The sequence below is a fragment of the Equus przewalskii genome, chromosome X, assembly GCF_037783145.1.
Source record: "Equus przewalskii isolate Varuska chromosome X, EquPr2, whole genome shotgun sequence".
In the NCBI taxonomy this organism is placed as follows: Eukaryota; Metazoa; Chordata; class Mammalia; order Perissodactyla; family Equidae; genus Equus; species Equus przewalskii.
The window spans coordinates 108,011,417-108,032,053 of NC_091863.1; the positions used below are offsets into that span (position 1 = coordinate 108,011,417).

The 20,637-nt window shown below is 36.0% G+C and overlaps 1 protein-coding gene across 9 annotated transcripts in view; it reads left to right on the forward strand.

The window, feature by feature from the left end:
* PHF6 (PHD finger protein 6) overlaps positions 1-20,637 on the forward strand; it is a 48,326-nt gene that overhangs the window by 20,202 nt on the left and 7,487 nt on the right. For 5 of the 9 annotated variants that reach the window (XM_070606186.1, XM_008508025.2, XM_070606189.1 and 2 more), the window contains 4 exons: positions 9,281-9,447; positions 9,605-9,748; positions 10,755-10,859; positions 13,417-13,550. In XM_070606186.1, coding sequence (XP_070462287.1) covers positions 9,281-9,447; positions 9,605-9,748; positions 10,755-10,859; positions 13,417-13,550 — 550 coding nt within the window. Of the gene's footprint in view, positions 1-9,277; positions 9,448-9,604; positions 9,749-10,754; positions 10,860-13,416; positions 13,551-20,637 lie in introns of all 9 variants that reach the window. The other 4 variants (XM_070606183.1, XM_008508021.2, XM_008508026.2 and 1 more) reach the window with 1 other exon arrangement.

Sequence of the window (20,637 nt, forward strand, 5' to 3'; positions counted from 1 at the left end):
GACATGTGAGGACAGAGGAGAAGATTTGAAAGAATAGTTACGACGATTGGGAGAGGAAGTTTGCCTAGAGAAATGTAAGGTTTCCAGACTGGATGGAGGGCCCAGTTGAGTTTGGTAATCATGAATTTATGTAGCAATACCATCAGTCAGGTTGTGTGACTTTTCCTTCAGTAGTTCAGGATCCTGGATGTCACATGAAGTGCTTAGTTGGTTAATTCAGAATTGGGATTTTGCCAAGGGGGTTTCACAAAGAAGTAAAGGGATAAGGGAACTTGGGATATTTGTAAGAGAGAAATCTAAGATAGGGAAGTGAAGGCGGGAAAATAAGAAGAAACAGGGAGGAATTAATAGACTGGTGGTCCTGGAAAGGTTGAAGAATGAGAATGAAATTACTTCAGAAAGCAATCATTTGTGGTCCCCAAGTGTGATACAGTGATTTCAGAGTTAGAACCATTTTAGGTGCTTCTAAGGTGTCTGGGTGTCGTTATAGGAGTTGGATGGTTGATGGAAGACATCAGTGAAGATCAAGGAACTGAATGGCTAGGTGTTGCTTAGATTGTCTATGTGGACAGTTGAAATCACCCAGGATGATGGCAGGGGTTGGGATGGAGAAAAGGGCTGTGAGCTGTGTGCTCAGAAAAGTCTGAGCATGAGGTAGAATGATTGAGAGTTGGTAATTGTTAGCCACAAGGAGGGGAAGAACGTAGCGTAGTCTGTGGACGAGCAGAATTGACATCATCTGAGAGTTTGTTAGAAAAGTCTAATGTCAAGTCCTACCCATGACCTACTAAATAGGAATCACCATTTTAACAAGGTCCTAGGTGGTTTGTATTCACATTAAAGTTTGAGAAGCAGTGGTTTAGCTGAATGACATGGACTTCAGAGGTACAGGGCTTTTTACAAGGGGATCGAGAACTAATGGCTCAACAGTGCTGTCTCTGGTAGAACTTCCGTGCTGACGGAAATGTTCTTTGTTTACACCAACATGGTAGCCACTAGCCACATGGCGGTTATTGAGCAGTTACAATGGTGTGCTGTCCTCCTATTCTTAATAGAAATTTATATGTTACAAATGAGCAGGAATAGCTAGAATTAAACCCTGCATCTTATGTGAGTTTTCCCCATTCCCATCTTATGTGTGTTTAGATAATAAGTATATTCTTTTTTTTAAGTAGTATTTCCAAAATGTCAAATATTGGTAATAGCAGATAGCTCTGGCTTATAGCTGATGCTAGGCTCTGTTTTGTAGAAGTACTTTAATTTTTTTTTTTTAAAGATTTTATTTTTTCCTTTTTGTCCCCAAAGCCCCCTGGTACATAGTTGTATATTCTTCATTGTGGGTCCTTATAGTTGTGGCATGTGGGACGCTGCCTCAGCGTGGTCTGATGAGCAGTGCCATGTCCGCGCCCAGGACTCGAACCAACGAAACACTGGACCGCCTGCAGCGGAGCACGCGAACTTAACCACTCGGCCACGGGGCCAGCCCCTAGAAGTACTTTAATTTGATAACTTACCATCACTAAACATTTGAGAACCTACAAGGAACTGTGATTACGTGTAAATGGTGGTTCTTTTAAAATCATTTTCATTAAGGAGTTAAGACCTTTTTATTTAATAACTTATATGGAGCAAAGTAATCTGTGATGAGATAGAAAATGGTCTCTAGAGTAGATGCTGAGTGTTAGCTATTTACAGTAAGAATGTGTAGAATTTTAGTCATGATCACAAACAACCTCTGCTCAGTTTAAGGTTCTTGGAATTGTAAGGAGCCAAACTTGTGGTTTATTATTTTTCTTAAATTACCCAAGATAGAATATTTTGCATGAGATGGCTGCTCAAGAAATGTTTGTAACCTCTTCATTTTCTTTGGCTTGAAACTAAGCATGGTATTTAATGTGTCACTTATTTTTTGGTGATACCTCCTTGTCCTATAGCCTCTCTTGTGCCAGGTTTTAGTTGTGCAAAATGAGTTAATAAAACAGGATTTCAGGGCTGGCCTGGTGGCATAGTGGTTAAGTTTGGCACACTCTGCTTCAGCAGCTTGGGTTTGTGGGTTCGGATCCCGGGTGTGGGCCTACACAACTCATCAGCCACGCTCTGGCGGCAGCCCACATATAAACTAGAGGAAGACTGGCACAGATGTTACCTCAGGGGCTAATCTTTCTCAGCAAAAAAAAAAAAGAAAGAAAGATTGGCGACAGATGTTAGCAGCTCAGGGCTAATATTCCTCAGAAAAAAACAAAAACGAAAAAACAGAGTTTCAGGGTTTTTTGGGGAGGGGAGTGGAGGAGAACACAATTTAGTGACAGATATGTGACCAACTGATTAAAATACAGTGTTCAGAAACTTTATGTTAGAGATTGCGTGTCCAATCATGTAACTGGATTTGTTCCAGGAAGTAGGGTCACCATAGTTCTATTAGAAGTATGTTGAAAGTGTGTTGTTCATGTACATTCAGCCTTTGTCTGCTGTAATAGTCCCTTAATATTTCTTTTCCCTTGTTCTTTTTCTCTAGAATATGTTGCAACTTTCAATCTTCATTACTTTTATTAAATGGAAGTTTAGGGAGATTTTAATATGATATCAAAGTCTTGAAAAACCTTTTAAGTTTAGTAGCATTGAACAGATATATGAAGTACTGGAAAGGCAGTTTCCTACACTAGTTGAATATGGACTTTAAAATCAGATCTATATTTGAATCTTAGCTCTACCACTTACTAGTCACATGATCTTGGGCAAGTTATTTAGTCTCTCTAAGAGCCTTAGATACTGGATCTGTAAAATGGGGATTTGAAAAAAGCCCACTTCATAGGGTTATTGTAAGGAATAAATGAAATAGTGCATGTAAAGCCTCCAGTCTTCCTTGCGTAGCAGCCTAAGGATTTAAAGCAGAGGTGCTGATGCTTATCCCAACCTTAATGCTTGTCCTTTTGCTTTTTCTTTTTAAAAAAAATTCCAGCATTATTGAGTGCCTGCTGAGTGTGGGCGCATTGGGGATTTTAGAAGAGAAGCCCCTTTTGGACAAAGAGCTTCCGGTCTACACAAGATATGATAAGAGTAATGACTAACAATTGAATATAACTGTGTAGTTTACGAAGCATTTTTCACAAACATTTTCTTAAAGTAGCCTTTTCAGGAAAGTGCTGTTGTCAGTCCCATTTGATAGACCAGGAGATTTTGCCTTACGAATGTTAAGTACTTTTTCCAAATGAAGAACTAGTAACTGGCCGTCTTCACAATTCTGTCCAAGGGTCCTTCCTGCTTCATACTGTTAACTGACCTGAGAATTTAGGAGGGGGAAGGAAATACAGCTTGAAGCAGGAAATAAAAGATGAGGAAAACATTGATTAGGAAGGAGAAGAGAATTGGTAAAGGGACAGATAGGGCTTTACAGTACTAGGAGGAGGAAACTTGGTTTCCTGGTAAGTTGGTCACTTGCCTTGCCTCTCTGGGGCAATCAGAAAGGTAACAGAGGGGCCTGACTATTCTAAGGTGTCACAGACATCTGGGGGCTGTGTTCATAAAGGTTGGCAACACTTGGTGGCATAGGAAGGAAGACAACTTTATTTTGTCACCTACCTTATCAGCCTGGATTTTTAGAAATTGCAGCTGTGAATACAAGGGCAAGGTTTTATTTTTTATCATATTCATTTGTTTGAATAGATAAATGAACAATGTACAAAAATCAGCATTACAAAAGAGTATACACTGTAAGTAAGCTTTCCTCCCATCCTTGCCCTTGTATCTCAGTTTTCAAATTCCTTTGCTAAAAGCAGCCACTGCTATCAGTTTCTTCTATATCCTTCCAGAGCAATTCTGTACATACATAAGCGTACGTATAACTGTCCTTTTTCTCACTTCCAGGAGTATGTGAAAATGTGTATTTCCATGACAGTGGGTATTACCACTTTAAAAACATGTCTCATCTCTGCCACTCCCTAGCTTTGTGACCTTGGGCAAGATTATTTAACCTTTCTGAACTGACAGTGACTGATGACAGCCTCATGGGGTTATTGTGAGGCTCAAATGATAATGCATATAAGCTGCATAGCACATCTGGCATAGTCAAATCTCACAATGCTCAAATGTTAGCTCTTATATTTTGAATATTTCCAATTTATGTATTAAGTGGAAAAGGCAAGATGCAGAATAGTATGCATAGAATCCCATTTGTTTGTGTGTCCTTTTAAAAAACACATGTGCACGTACGAAAAAATAATAGTTGACATTTATTGAGAGTGTCATGTGCCAGGCAGTGTTCTAAATTAAGTATTTTACATGAACTAACTCATTTAATTCATTCAAGAACTCTCTGCGGTAGGTCTCAGGTAAGAGGACACACAGTCTGTGGCAGATCCAGGATTCAAAACCAGGCTCTCAACCCTGGAGGTTGAGAAAAGAAGCAGTTTACAGTGGTTCTGTTGGGGGGTGGGGGGGCAGTAAGAAGGAAGGGAAGCAAGAAAGCGAGGGTGCGGGCTGGCAGTGCAGAGCAGGTGGAATTAGAAGGTGGAAAGGAAGATTTTTACTTCTTTTATGCAGATAGTTCTTTTATAATAATTATTTAAAAAAATTTGTTTAGTGTTAAAACAGTTTCACAATTTTGAATTGAGGGGAAGAAAACCCAATAAGTAACCACGAAAAGTTTAAACAGAGGTGCTGTGACTAGCTTCATACTCACATTTTCATGTGCATTTTCAATTATTTTTTAGGATAAATTCCCAAAAGTAAAATCACTGGGTCAAAGGGTTTTCAGTCTTTTTAAGGTTCCTGATACATGCTGCCATATTACTTTGTAGAAAGATTGTGCTAAATTATTCCCATCAGCGGTGCATGAGTTTACCTCTCCTTTCACCATATTGGATGCTATAAATTCTTTTAATTACAGAGGTAGTACATTGCCCGTTTTTCAAAAATTAGAATAGTACAGTAGTACTATTAAAGTAGTTCAATAAAGCCCTCCCTTCACCCCGAAATCACATTCTCTAGGAATAACTAGTAACAGTTTGGTGTGTATCTTCCCAGAGCCTTTTTTTACATACATATATAGTGCATATGCACACTCTTTAAATATAATGACATCATGATATAGATACATAACATTATGCTACTTTTTTCATTCTGTGATATATCATAGACTTTCTTCCCTGTTGGTGCATATAGATCCACCTCATTCTTTTTTTTTTTGAGGAAGATTAGCCCTGAGCTAACTGCTGCCAATCCTCCTCTTTTTGCTGAGGAAGACTGGCCCTGAGCTAATATCCGTGCCCATCTTCCTCTACTTTATACGTGGGACGCCTACCACAGCATGGCTTTTGCCAAGCGGTGCCGTGTCCGCACCCGGGATCCGAACTGGCAAACCCCGGGCCGCCAAGAAGCGGAACATGTGAACTCAACCGCTGCGCCACTGGGCTGGCCCCGACCTCATTCTTTCTTAACAGTTTTATCTCACAGTATAAATAGAACCGTGGTTTATTTAAGGATTTCTCTAGTAATAAAAATCAGTTACATCTATTTTTTTCATGAATACAAATAAAATGGCATTGATCTTCCTTGTACATATATGCTTATGTACTTATACAAGTGATTCTATAGGGTAAAGTCCTAGAAGTGGGCTTGCCAGGTAGAAGGTTCTGTGCATTTACCATTGGGAATAAATACTGTCGCCTGTACCCAGTTTGTGCTCCCGCCAACAGTGTATGAGAGTGTCCAGTTCCCTACATCTGTCCTGGATATTATCAGGCTTTCATTTTTGTCCAACCGATTATCTCATTTAATTTTCATTTCTCTTATCACTATTGAGGTTGGGGTTCTGTTCATTTTTTTTTAGTTATTTATATTTCTTCTGTGAATTGCTAGTTCGTATCTTTTTTTTTTAAAGATTTTATTTTTCCTTTTTCTCCCCAAAGCCCCCTGGTACATAGTTGTATATTTTTTTAGTTGGGGGTCCTTCTAGTTGTGGCATGCGGGATGCCACCTCAGCGTGGCTTGATGACTGGTGCCACGTCCGCACCCAGGATTCGAACCGGTGAAATCCTGGGCCGCTGAAGCAGAGTGTGCGAACTTAACCAGTCGGCCACGGGGCTGGCCCCCCAGTTCCTATCTTTTGCACATTTTTCTCTTGAGATTTATCTTTGTGAAATTGATTTGTAGTGCTCTCTGTAATATAGATAGTAATTTTCTGTTACTAAATGTGAATGATTTCCCAGTTTATCATTTGTCTTTTAACCTGGTTTATGGTGCTTTGTGCCATGCAAAGCTTTCTTAATTTTAGTCAAATCTTTCAGTCTCTTCCTTTATGGCTTCTTAGGTGTCCCAACCCCAAGATTATGAAAAATATTCTCCTCCATTTTCTTCTATTACATTTATAGTATATTATTGTATGATTAGATTTTTTGATCTGTCTCTAATTTTTTCATATGGTATAAGGAAAGAAATCTCAATTAAAAAAAATGGATAGCCAATAATGCCATTGTGTCTTTCCCCCACTCATTTGAAATGCCACTGTTATCATACTCCCAATTCCCATATGCATATGAGTCTATTTTCAACCTTGTTTTCTCTTCTGTTGATGTATGTCTATGCCTGTGCCAGTATTTTAACTTCTGTTGCTTTATAGTATATTTTGATATCTTTTTTAAGAGATATTCTTGTGTATTTTACATTTATTCTTCCAGAAAACCATAGAATCAACTTAAAGTTCCATTTTATTGGCATTTCATTAAATTAAGTTAGTGAGAACTGAGATCATTCCAGTGTTGATCCTGTTCATCCAGAAGCATGGTCTATCTCAATGTTTTTTTGGGTTTTTTTTAAAGATTTTATTCTTTTCCTTTTTCTCCCCAAAGCCCCCTGGTACATAGTTGTATATTCTTTGTTGTGGGTCCTTTTAGTTGTGGCATGTGGGACGCTGCCTCAGCGTGGTTTGATGAGTAGTGCCATGTCCGTGCCCAGGATTTGAACCAATGAAACACTGGGCCGCCTGCAGCGGAGCGCGCGAACTTAACCACTCGGCCACGGGGCCAGCCCCTATCTCAATGTTTTTTTGAGGCTTCTTCTATATTTTTATTTCTAACCCACTTTTTGTTGTTTATTATAGCTTTTTATAACGAAAGTCTGCTATTTTGATAGGTGAAAATGATATATCACTTAATTTACGGTTTGATTCTAGAGAAGTCAAATTTTCTAAGAGTATGTTTAACTACTTATATCCTGTGAATTATTTGATCATATGCTTGATCTATTTTTCTGTTGGGGTCTTAATCTTTTATAAGCTTATATCATAAAGATACTAATCCTTTTTCACAGGTATAGCAGATATTTTTCCAGTTTATTGTTTGCCTTTTAATTTTACCGCTTTTTTTTTACTCGGAAGTTGGAAAGTCTAATATAGTTAAATCTGTTAATCTTTTGTGATTTTTTATTATTGCTCTTAATGACCCCTAAATTTTTATCCTGAATGATTCCATATTTAGGACAGACAAATGTGCCATATGGAAAACTAGTCATGTTGACCTGATAATGGAATCAGTTAAGTAATTTCTTATAGATGTTTAATAATGTAGTGTTATTATAGTGTTAGTGATTGTTTTCATTGTAAATAACAATATTATGTATATCATATGTATGATATAATATGTATCAGAATGATTGAAACATTTGGTTATGATTTTTCATTCTAAGAATTTTTAATTTGGGGCAAGTGCAAGTGATTCTAACAGCTTTAACAAAATTCTGTGTCTTAAAAATTGTCAGTTTAGTTGTTTACAGTAGGTGATGTGTTCTGATAGGAAATTCACTGTAGTGTTGAGATCAGAAGATAGCTTTAATTGACTTCTTTGTCTTCACAGGGAGAGTTATTCACATGAATTTGTTTTGTTGTCTGTAAAACACTATCTACTAACTTCTACCTTTTCCCCTTTTTTCCTCCCTCAAAATTCTACCCTAGTTATGTGAAGCTGCATTGATATAAATTTTTATTAACTATTTTGCAAACAATCTAATGCTCTCAGTTCCTTGAGTTTACATATTCAAATATACTAATTGAATTACCCTTTTCTTATAATAACGAATGTGCTTTTATTTCTAAAAAAACAAAAAACTTTTAAAGTATCTATTAGGAAAGATATTAGCATCAGAGAATAGGAGTTGATATGCTTTCTCATTGAGAAATTAGTCCCTGGAATTACAACCGATAACTTATGGTAAAAGAAAAAACAATGAAGGTATTAGAGCTGTGCCTGAAACTTTCTGTATTTTGACCTTAAGACAAGTGAACATTTGGTTTTTATACCTTTTTTGAATGCTAAATACATTGTCTTATATACAGTAGGCCTTCAATAAATAAAATATTTGTAGTGAATAACTGAATGAAGCACCTTCTGTTAATGGTATAAATTCTTTTCAAATTGCTGTGAAATACAGTTCTAAAATTTCTATGTAAATTTTGTGTAATCCCTTACAGTATACATAACCAACTTGCAACATAACTTTTCTGCCGCTTATGTTAGAAATTCCTTTTATACTTAATATTTAATTACTTGATTGGTTGGCTAATTCATTTGTAGATGACTTCCTTACTGAATTTGATCATTTGACTTTCATGATAGTTTAAAGAGCTATCTAGAACAGTGCTGTCCAGTAGAACTTTTGTGCGATGATAGACACATTCTATATCTGTGATGTCCAATACAGATGCAGCTTTCCACATGTGACTCATAAGCACTTGAAATGTGGTCCATGTGACTGAGAAACTGAAGGTTTAATTTTATTTAATTGTAAGTGACTTAAATTTTAAAAGCCTCATGTTTCTCATGGCTACTATATTAGCACAGATATACCTTCTTTATTTTCATGTAGTTTTCCAAGTTATAGTAAGTTTATTTTCTAGGTGAGTGTTCTGATTTTACCAACTGTGTGAGGTAAAACTTTGAAACCTATGGTAAAAAAAACTAATAACAAGAACTAATCTTAAAAATTGACTTCTTGGAGTTTGAAAATGTTTACTGAATTATGTGCACAGTCAAGATCACAAAACTCATTTTTATAGAATTGTAAATTCAAAGAAAATAACTGTCACAATGATTATAAGAAAACTGTGTTTTGTATTTAATTTTTGTTGCATTTATATGAAATGTTAGCTTACTATATTGAACAGACCACAAACCATTTCTCATTTCTGGAGGTGATTTCATTCTAAGGAGAAACATATATTCTAAGTACCCGTGAACTAAGGCTCATTTTAAGATTGGTCGATGTAAAGCTTTTGTTCGTTTTTAAGCAGCTGATTTAGAAGAAAGTTTTAATGAACATGAACTGGAACCCTCATCACCTAAAAGTAAAAAGAAAAGTCGCAAAGGAAGGCCACGAAAAACTAATTTTAAAGGGCTGTCGGAAGATACCAGATCCACATCCTCCCACGGAACAGATGAAATGGAAAGTAGTTCCTATGTAAGTAGAAAAATGTAGGATTCTTACTTTTTGTTTCACTATGACTATTTCATTTAAACTGTGTTTATAGGTAAAATTTATCATTTGAAATGTCAACTAAGCTTGAGGTACTGATAGCATATTTTGATGAATTTTTTTTTTTCTTTTGCATCTGCAGAGAGATAGGTCTCCACACAGAAGCAGCCCTAGTGACACCAGGCCTAAATGTGGATTTTGTCACGTAGGGGAGGAAGAAAATGAAGCAAGAGGAAAACTGCATATATTTAATGCCAAGAAGGCAGCTGCACATTATAAGTGCATGGTAAGCATGGTCCTTTTTATGTGCTTTTAAACTTAAGTTTTTTGAAAAGCATTTAGCTAGTAACCAAATAAGGCACTTTTCCCCCCAGCATTAGTATTTTAGAATTATGAATAGTATATCCTATAATCCCAAATCTTTGTAAACTTTAGATTTTTAAAAATGTGGACTTTATGATTTAGTAGGATTTAAAGTAATCCTGATTATAGTTAACATATTCCAGATAATCCATAATTAACTATTTCATAACTGTAAAAATTTCACCTTTACTGTAAACTGGTCATGAAGAATATGTTCGACCTCCACTATAACCTAGTAGATGTCTCTATTATTGTACTTGACACAGTGTGTTGCAGTAATTCATTTATGAGCCTCTCTCCCTTAATAAACTCTTAATTTCCTTGAGGATAGCACCTATATCTTATCTTTGCATCTTTAGATCCAGGTCTGACATACAGCATATACAAACGTTTTTGAATTAGATTGTGTTGAATTACTCATCCCATTTTATGAGTAGGTTTTTAAACTATATTATTTATATCAGAGGTTCTTAAACAGAGATGCCTATCAGATTTGCCTGGGGAGCTTTTTCCAAAATATGTACCCCTGGAGTAGATCCCAAAGATGTCTAGTTTGAGGGAAAAAAATCCCTAGGTGTTTCTGATCTGCATCCATGGTTGAAATTTGCTAATTTAAACTCTTTTTAAAAACTTTATGGAAATGTAAAACAGTTGAGATGACAGGGTGACACTATTGAAATCTTCATTTTTTTAATGAAGTATTTAATCTTGGCTTCATACTGACAGCCCCCAGTTTTATTTCATTGTCCTTATTTTGGATTATATTTTAATCAAATGTGACTATATTAAAAATATTTGAGTCAGTACTTGATTATTAAAGAAAAGTCATCTTTCTCAGGCTATTAAACAACACTTTTGTTATTATATTGTTTTATCTTTTTCTCACAAAGATTCTGAATATTAAATGTTCTTGCATTTTTCTTTTCTAGTTATTTTCTTCTGGCACAGTCCAGCTCACAACAACATCAAGAGCAGAATTTGGAGATTTTGATATTAAAACTGTACTTCAGGAGATTAAGCGAGGAAAAAGAATGGTCTGTGGTTTTATATTTATGTTATGCATCGTTACTCTTCTGACTTTCTGCTTTAAATTTAGAACACATCTCAAATTTATCCAGTCATCAAAAAGTTTAATACAAAGTAGTTCATATGTTAATGCAAAGTACATATTTGACTTATCTGTAATAAAATAAAAGATGCTGATGTTACTGAAACTTATTCCTCTTTCTATGTAACTTCATTACTTGAGAGAATTAGACTGAGATTTATATTTCAGGGTATTTGAGAGTCTTATTAATCAAATAAATGAACATATGAATGTGACACACCTATTAAGTTAAAAATGTTACATTGTTTCAGCTTGCTTAAAGAAAAATTCCATAACGTGAATATAGCAATGAGAACCTCCCCTGTTGTTATTCATTCATTTTTTTAATAAGAGGAAAAAAAATTTTTTTAAATTTTCTGTTTAGTTAAAGTACACGTATATAATTATGTCTCTTAAAATGTTTATCATAGCTTTAAAGTTTCCTTTATAAAATGTGCCTGAGTCTCATGTTTTTAAACATACTGAATTACTAATAAATAGCTTTAAGAAATATTGGCATCTTTATTGATCACTTACTCCTTTACAGTTTATGAGTATTATAAAATGTCAATGGAATGCAAAATCTTTTCTTTAAGACAGCAATTGTCTCTAGAAATGACTTTAATTTTTAAATTTTTTTATTGTGAAAATTTTCAAACATATCCAAATTAGAAAGACTAGTAACACACGTCTGTCCATCACCTTGACTCATCAGTTATCAAGAATTTGCGGCACTCGTTTCATCTATGCCTTTTATTCTTGTTGCTTGAAGTATTTTAAAGCAGAGCTGAGACTTCATATCATTTCACCTCTACATATTTCAGTATGTATCTCTTAAAAGTTGGACATTTTCTTACCTAACCACAATGTCATTACACCTTATAAATTAACGAGTCCTCAGTGTCATTTAATACCCAGTTTGTATTTGTATTTGCCCAATTGTCTCAAAACTATCTTTTTAAAGTGGATTTGTGTGAATCGGAATCCAAAGGAGGATCACACATTACATTTGGTTGTTGTATGTCCCTTAAGTAATCTAGGGCACTCCCTCCTCCCTGTCCTTGTTGTTTCTGTTTTTGTTTTGTTGTATGCCATTGGCTTGTTGAAGAAAATGAATTAATTGTCCTGTGGAATATCCCACGTTTTATTTGTCTGTTTGCTTTTTCGTGGTGCCATCTAACTTGTCCCTCTATCTGCCAGATTTTCTTTTGAAGTGGAAGTTAGATGTAAAGGCTTGATTAGATTCAGTTTCATCATTTTAGGGGGTAAGGATACTTCACAGGAGGGTCTGTAACATCCATATTTTATCATATCAGAGAAGTCATAATGTCTGATCCCTGGATTCAGGTGGTGAGTCTGATCCCTCCGTTGTGAAGTTCCCCTTCAGTGTTTGATCTAGTGGTTTCAAACATTGATGATCTTTGTCTGAAACCCTTAGAAATGACCCTTTCTTTGTGGAACTGCATTTTTGAAGGTGTGAAGATTGTTGATGTTATCTGTTCCGTTTAAATCCAGTTGAGGTTATCGATATTTGGTTACTTTTTAAAAAATGAAACTGCTTTGAAACAGAACCGTATAGTACTGAAAAAAAAGAGAGAAATGACTTCATCATATCTTACAGGGCAGTGTTGTGTCTTACAGCTAAAGTCCAAATAGGTGACTAGGATAATAATTCAGTTCTCTTGATCAACTTATTTACCTCTGCACTGTTGAATGTTAGTGGAAACACTCACCTAGCATTTTCCCAAGTATGCTCCAAAGGAAATTAGTCCATCAGAATGCTCCTCCACCCTTCCAAAAGTATAAAAGAGCATCTGGAGTTCGATAAACTTGGGAACCGTTTACTAGGCCCTCCTTCCTGGAGAAAAGTCTGTGAGAAGTTCTGCAATCAAGCAATCTGTTTAAAACTAGCATTTTTCAAACTTATTTGACTCTGAAACCCTGTGGTCAACAATCACCTTTTAATTTCAGAACATTCTTGAGGCAAGGTTGATCTAGACCGAAATTAGAAGTCTTGAAAAGATTTCAGCCCCTTTAGTGTCCCTCTGCCATTTTGCCTACTTGGTAGCATTCCCTCTCCGGGGGGAATTGCTTTCCTGTCTTCTCATTCTTTCCCCAAGTCATAATGGGAAAGGAACTGACCCCAGGGAGGAAAAGACGCCAACTACTAAAATATAGAATATCCTTCTTTTCTGTGTGTTTGGCAGTATTAAGGAGTGTCTTATTTATGTTTAAATGTCAGATCTCCGATGGTTAGTACAATTAAATAATGGAAACATCAGGGGATGACAATGTTAGAAAGTCTATCAAAGTCTGGTTTAAGTTGCAGCATTATTTAATACATATGCTATATGATAAGTTCAGTGCACTCTTTTTCAGTAGAAAACTGGCTGTTTTCTTTGTAAACTGGAATGTTTGGCTGAACTCTGGCTAAAATGGAATAAATCAGATTGCATAAACTTTGAAATAGTGCTTATGATTATTCTTTCTCTTCCCTTAAACAGAAATGTACACTTTGCAGTCAGCCCGGTGCTACTATTGGATGTGAAATAAAAGCCTGTGTTAAGACTTACCATTACCACTGTGGAGTACAAGACAAAGCTAAATACATTGAAAATATGTCACGAGGAATTTACAAGTAAGAGAACAATTGTCCCTTTTCCTAAACTTGTCAGTAAGTAACTGCCCTTGAATAGATGATGTTAGTTTACTTGATCACTATTCTTAGGTAGTTTTAAGCCAAGTATAGAATACTGGGGACTCTTTAAAAGAAATGACTACTGCAATTGGCATTTTCCTCTGACTACACATCCCTGGGTTGGCATTCATTCAACCAGTATTTATTATGCTTACTATGTACCAGGAATTGTGCTAGGAGGTGGGTATACAGTAGTGAACAAAACAGACGCAGACTGTGTCTTCAGGAAGCTTACAGTCTAGTGGGAGAGACATGTTCATTAAATGGCCACATAAATAGGTACGCAATTACAAACTACATTAAGTGCTCTAAAAGATGTGTTACAAAGCTCTGTGAGAACGGATAGCAAGGAGGAGCTAACCTAGTTTGTAGTGGGGGAGTATTTAGGAATGTCCTTAAAGAAATAGTGCTTGAGTTGAGATTTGAAGGGCAAAGATAAATGTGGACACTGGGAAAGTGTTCTAGTCAGAGAGGACGTGCGCAGGACCCCAAAGTGCAAAGGTGCAAATGGGGAGGTGAGTTTGGAGGCCCCTGCTAAGGGTCCAGGTGAGAATTGTTGGTGGCTTAGAATAGGATGTAGTTGTAAAATAGGCCAAAAGATACTCTTGGAAGAATGATGAAAGAGTAAGATGTGGAGCTTTTGGATTACATGTTAGCTTCTTTTTTATGGGTCTTCCACTTACCTGTGCTGCCTTGGGCTACTGGTACCAATGTGCATCTATAATGGTTCCATTTGTTTAATCAAATGGAAAATAGGTTCGTAGGGGTCCCTGAAATTTTGATTTGCCTTTGTGAGTTGTAAAGCACTTCCTTATTCTCACACTTCCAGTATGCAATAAACCAGTAACTCAAGGTCCACTGCTCTGTGTACAGAGCAGTTTACATAAGCAGTGACCACGTCATTTGGGTTACTGCATGAGGTGCTAATGCTGTATTAAAAAATTTGCCAAACTTTGTTTAATAATAAAGGCATACATGTTTTTCAAGTGAATTCTATCAAGCTTTTAAGGATCAGATAATTCCAATGTTATTTAAAGAGGTCCAGCACATATTGAAAGATGGAAAACTTCTTGGTTCATTCTGTAAAACTTGCATAGCTGTGACACCAACCTGACGAAGATAACATTTAAAATAAAAGCAAACAAAAAAACTGTAGACCAATCTTACTTTTATAAATATATATACCAAAATCCTAAATAAAATATTAGAAAGTCAAATCCAGTACTGTAGTCTATCATTAAAGAGTGTTCAAAATTAGGAAATATATTAATATGATCCATTATAATTAATAAAAATCTTATTACCTTCCTGGTGGGTGGTAAAAAGACATTTGATACCATTCATCATCCATTTCTGAATTGTAAAGTAAGGTAATGAGTGCTTTGGTAATCTAGGAGTCTTCGTAAAGTGTTTATGAGAAAACAACAGCCAGTAGCTTATTTAGTATTAAAGTAAAGGGACGATGGTTCTTAACCATGGGCCGAACCTCAGGATCATCTGGGGGTGGATAGGGCCCTCTAGAAATGTGCATGCTTGGGCCCCACCCTCAGAGATTTAAATTCAGTAGGTCAGGCCCCAACGATGTATTTCGATGATTCCCCAGATGGTTCTCGTGTTCCTTTCTAATTGAGAACCACTACAGTAATACACTTTGATTCAGATCAGGAACAAGACAGGGGTGCCAACTACCAATATTTTCAGTGTTCTTCTGAAGGATTAAGCCAGTGCAACAAAAAAAGGAGGAAAAATGTATAATAAACTTGAAGGAGAAAAATAAAATTGTCAATAATATTTGTCATTGATATCATTGTTCTCAAGAAAATCCAAAGGAATCAACTCTGAATTTATTAAAATTAGTAAGAGTTCAGTAAGGTTGTTGAATATGAGATGAATTTTCAAAACCAATTCCAGTAATAACTAGTTAGAAAATGTAAAAGAAGAATATCTACCCCCTACACACACACACACACACACACACACACACACACACACACACACACACACACACACACACACACTCTCACACACACAGTCATTCACTCACTCATTCTAAAGGAGAACTTTTCTTTAAAAGAAAAAAGAATTTTACACAGGACCCAAACGAATGGCAAAGCATATTGTGTTCCTTGATAGAAACACTCAATGTTGAAAGATACCTGTTCTCCCCCAAATTAATTTATATATTTAATACAATTTTAATGAAATCCAAATTGTCGACAGTTTTCTCTAGAAGAGTAAATGTATTATTTTCTATTTGTAATGATTAAGTTACCTTTGTATAACAGGAAAGAAAATAGAAGCTTAAATAAGATAGAAGGTTGTTTCTCCTCTAAAAGATGTCCAGAGGAAAGCAGTCCAGATGTGGTAGGCAGCTTTTCAGTGTCATTGAGGTCCTAGATTACCATCTTTCTGCTCTCTCATCCTCGGAACATCCATCTATAGCTAGTAGGACGAAGCAGGAGTCAAGAAAAATGGAAGGACAAAGTGGGTATTCCTCCAATTGAGATGGTCTTTACTCAGCCTTCCAGGAAGTTCCACACAGCCTCATTTGCCAGAATTTGGTCACATGTCCAAGGGAGACTGGGAAATATACTCTTAGTGGGTACATTGCTACCCAAATAAAATCTGGTTTAGTACTGCAGAGGGACGGGGAGAAACTAGATATTGGGGTAGTCACCTAGTCTTTATCACATACAGCCAAGAAGATTTTTAATGCTATTGAGAAGAGAAATCCCCTATTAGATATCAAAGCCAATCGTATGGTACTGGGGACAGTGACAAAGATCGCAGGAAATAGATCCATGTCTTTGTTGCAATCTTAAAATAATTACAGTAGCATTTTATAGCTGTGGAGATAAGATAGATTATTCAGTCCATGATATCTATACAGTTGGCTTTCCAGGTAGAAAACATAATTTGGATCCTTACTCAGACTGCACCCCAAAATAGATTCTTGATGGATTAAAAATCTAATCATAAAATATAACACTATAAGTGTGAGGAGGAAATACAGAGTTTTTCTATAATGTTGAGTATAGAAGCCTTTTCAAGCATGATAGGAAACTCAGAATTTTTGATTACATTAAAATTAGACTGTATAAAGAGAACTCCAAATCATTAAGAAAAGCACAACCCAGTTAAAAAATGGGCAAAGGACGTGAATAGGCAATTTATAGAAGAAATAGCTGTGGGTTACAAGCATGTGAAAAACTCTTCAACCTTATTAGTAATGAAGGAAATGCAAATGAAAACAAGATCTTAACAGTTTTTGCCTATCAGATGGGCAAAGATTAGTAGGATTCATAGTATCTGATGTTAGCTGGGTTCTGGAGAGACAGGCATTCTCATTTGATATTAAGGTAGAATATAAATAGGTGCAACTTTTTAGGAGAACAGTTTATCATTGGAGACGAAAACCTTAAACAAAATAACGTGTAGCTTTTGCTACGAATCTGCTTGTAGGGATTTATCTCAGGGAAGTGAGCAGACAACAATACAAAGAAGATTCATTGCATTATTGTTAATGATGCTGCAGTGCTCACCAGGGCACCTTTTTAGACTCAACTGTACTTCAGACTGAGATTACCACAGATGGCATCAGTCTACTCAAGAAGGGTATAGACAGGAACTGCAGCTTGCCAGCAGGGCAGCATCAGCTGTTCTTTCCTTACAGCAGTCAGTATAGTAGTACAGCTCAAGTCCAATAAGATGATCCACATTGGGTGGGCATGGGATCCACCCTGGCTTAAAAGCCTCATACGTCTTACGATATATAGTCATGTGCTGCATAACGACATTTTGGTCAACGACGAACCACATAGATGATGGTGGTCCCATAAGATTAGTACCGTATGACCTAGGTGTGTAGTAGACTATACCATGTAAGTTTGCGTAAGTTCACTCTGAGGTTTCCACAACAGTGAAACTGCCTAATAACACATTTCTCAGAACCGATCCTCATTGTCAAGCAAAGCATGACTGTAGTTATATTGGCATAGATAATTTTTAGGTTACACCACAGGGAGAGAGGACCAAAGATCCGGCTTCTTAACAGAATATTTATAATTCTTCCAGTCCAGATGCAATCTACCAATTAGGCGGTAATAGAGCTTAGTAAAATAGTTAACATACCAATGTTTGTTAAGTTGCCAAGGGAACACAGCTAGAGAGTTAATCAAAGATAAAATTCTCATGAAGAATGGGAAAAGATTTTTGTTAACCTTTCACCCACGATAGCAAAAAAAAAAAGAAAAGAATCAGAATGTCCATTAGGAGACTTAATAAATAAATTTTAGTGTATACATTTAGTGGAATACTGTGCAGCAATTAAAGGATGAAATAGATCCATGTAAACAACTAAAATTTAAATTTTAACTTTACGTATTACCTTAATTACTCATTTTCATTTTGGGGAAAAACAGGAAAATCTAGATAAGGAAAAAAAACTTATTGTGAACTTTAATTCTACCTCCAGACATAATTTTAAATCTTTTGGAATATTTTCTTCTAGACATTTGTGTGATTATGTACATGTGTATATTTATAAAAACAAGATTTTCTTACATACACTGTTTTATAATCTGTTTTTCACTTACTGTATCTAAGGTGTGTTTTTCTGTGACATTAATCTGTTTGATATCACTACTTTAATGGTTGCATAGTATTCCATTGCATGGGTATATCAGTTTGTTTAATTGGTTCCTTTTTTATACATTTAGGTGGGTTTTACCCCTTAGAAAATCATGTTACGGTGACCATCTCTAAACAAAAATATTTGCACTGGGATCCATGATGAATTGCTCTTTTTGTTTTTTTCACATTGAAATTTGTTTCTAAAATCTGCTCATAATGTGGAGTCCAGATCTTTTCGTAGAGACCATTGAGTTCAAGTGAGAGTCCATATGCAGGTAGTTTGGGGAGAGAAGAATGAACAAATAGGAGGAAATGCAAGGAGGAATATTTCTGAATGAATTGGCTTCCCTCTCTCCTACATGTGGCTTTTTGGATCCTGAATATATTCATATTAAAAAGGCTAGGGAAGATTATATAGTGATTCTGTTTATCCTGTTATATTGTATTTCTAAACTATTTAAATATGGATTTTTCTAAAATGTCATTCTCCCAACATAACAAAGTAAATTCTGTGACAGCAAGAATCTTGTTTGACCAGTTGACACCTGTGGCCTTAGTGCCTAGACTGGTGACGGATACATAACGGGCCTATGGGAAATGGTCCTTGAGTGAAAAATAACCCCATAAAAAGATTAAAATTTGTTCTAACAACAAAGGATTCATCCTTTTAAATAAAACTCTGTTATACAAATTTTCAAAAATAGAATAGAGTAACAACTCCCCATCTCAGAAGGTACCAAGTAATTGCCACAGTTGTTTCATCTATTTTTTTTTCTTTCTGAGGTATTTTAAAGCAGAATCATTGATCGCGTGTCATTTTATCCCTACAGACTCCAATATCACTATGCCATTACCACACTTTGTAAAATCAATAGTAAGTTCTTAGTATCATTTCATACCCAGTCCACTTTCACATTTCCCTCATTGTCTTGAAAATGTCTTGATTTGTTCAAATCTCAATACATAGAAGGTCCCTACATTGCATTTAATAGATATGTTCCTTAAGTCTCTCTTAATATAGAGCAATCCACACTCCAGCCCCACCTTTTCTCTCTGCTTGTTGAAGAACTCCATTAAGTTGTCCTTTAGGAGTCCCACATTCTAGGTTCCTCGGTTTGCTTTTTCATGATACCACATACCTTGTTTCTCTACCCCTCCATATTTCTTGTAGTTTGTAAGTTGGTTCAAAGGCCTAATTGGGTGCAGGTTATATTTTGGGGGATGATACTTAGTATCATTTCATACCCAGTCCACTTTCTCATTTCCCTCATTGTCTTGAAAATGTCTTGATTTGTTCAAATCTCAATACATAGAAGGTCCCTACATTGCATTTAATAGATATGTTCCTTAAGTCTCTCTTAATATAGAGCAATCCACACTCCAGCCCCACCTTTTCTCTCTGCTTGTTGAAGAACTCCATTAAGTTGTCCTTTAGGAGTCCCACATTCTAGGTTCCTCGGTTTGCTTTTTCATGATACCACATACCTTGTTTCTCTACCCCTCCATATTTCTTGTAGTTTGTAAGTTGGTTCAAAGGCCTAATTGGGTGCAGGTTATATTTTGGGGGATGATACTTCATAGTGCACTATGTGGGAGTCTTACTCTTGGTGTTTGAACTCGTGATTTAAAAAAGAAGATGATTCCACTGTGCAGCATTTGAAGAGTACCAATTGTCCATAGTTCTTTGAGAATGTTTTAAGAATAAAAAATTGATAAGCAAAACTAGGTCAGAAGTCACTTGCTATTGTTGCCCCTCCCCCACCTTTTATGCTACTCACGTGTTAGAAACTTCTAATGTTAAACCTAGCTCTAGATCATTTGTGGTGGATGAATTCCTATATGATCATCTGTTATCTATTGCTCATCATAATAGGGTATCCACTGAAGATTTTTAAGCATTGTTCCATCTTACCATCTTGTGTATAATTGACCTAAAAGTGAGTTCAGATCAGCCCACCCTTTGATTGCGGTGGGGGTGGTTAGCTATAAAAAGTATATTGGTGCATATACGTTAAAGTGGCCTAAAGCCTTGTCCAAAACCTCCTGCATTGCTGTTTTCATTAAAATAAATGAATTTCAAGTATACAGTGTATATGTCCAAATAAAAGATCAGCATAAAAGAACCCACATGTCAGAACAGCATGATGTCAAAGTATCACTCCAGAGATTTGCTAATTTTGAAGAGAAAAACGTACCTTTACACTGGAGAAAAATCTGGCCATCATCACCACCATAACCAAATGATCAAACAGCATCGCTAATAGTGGGGCATTCTGAAATTACATGCCTCCTTAGGTATGCAGCATCACCTGCAAACTATCCTGAACTAACGAAGAGATGTTGAACCTAAAGCGAACCAAGCCCTTAGACCTTATTTCCAGTTTACAAAAAATAG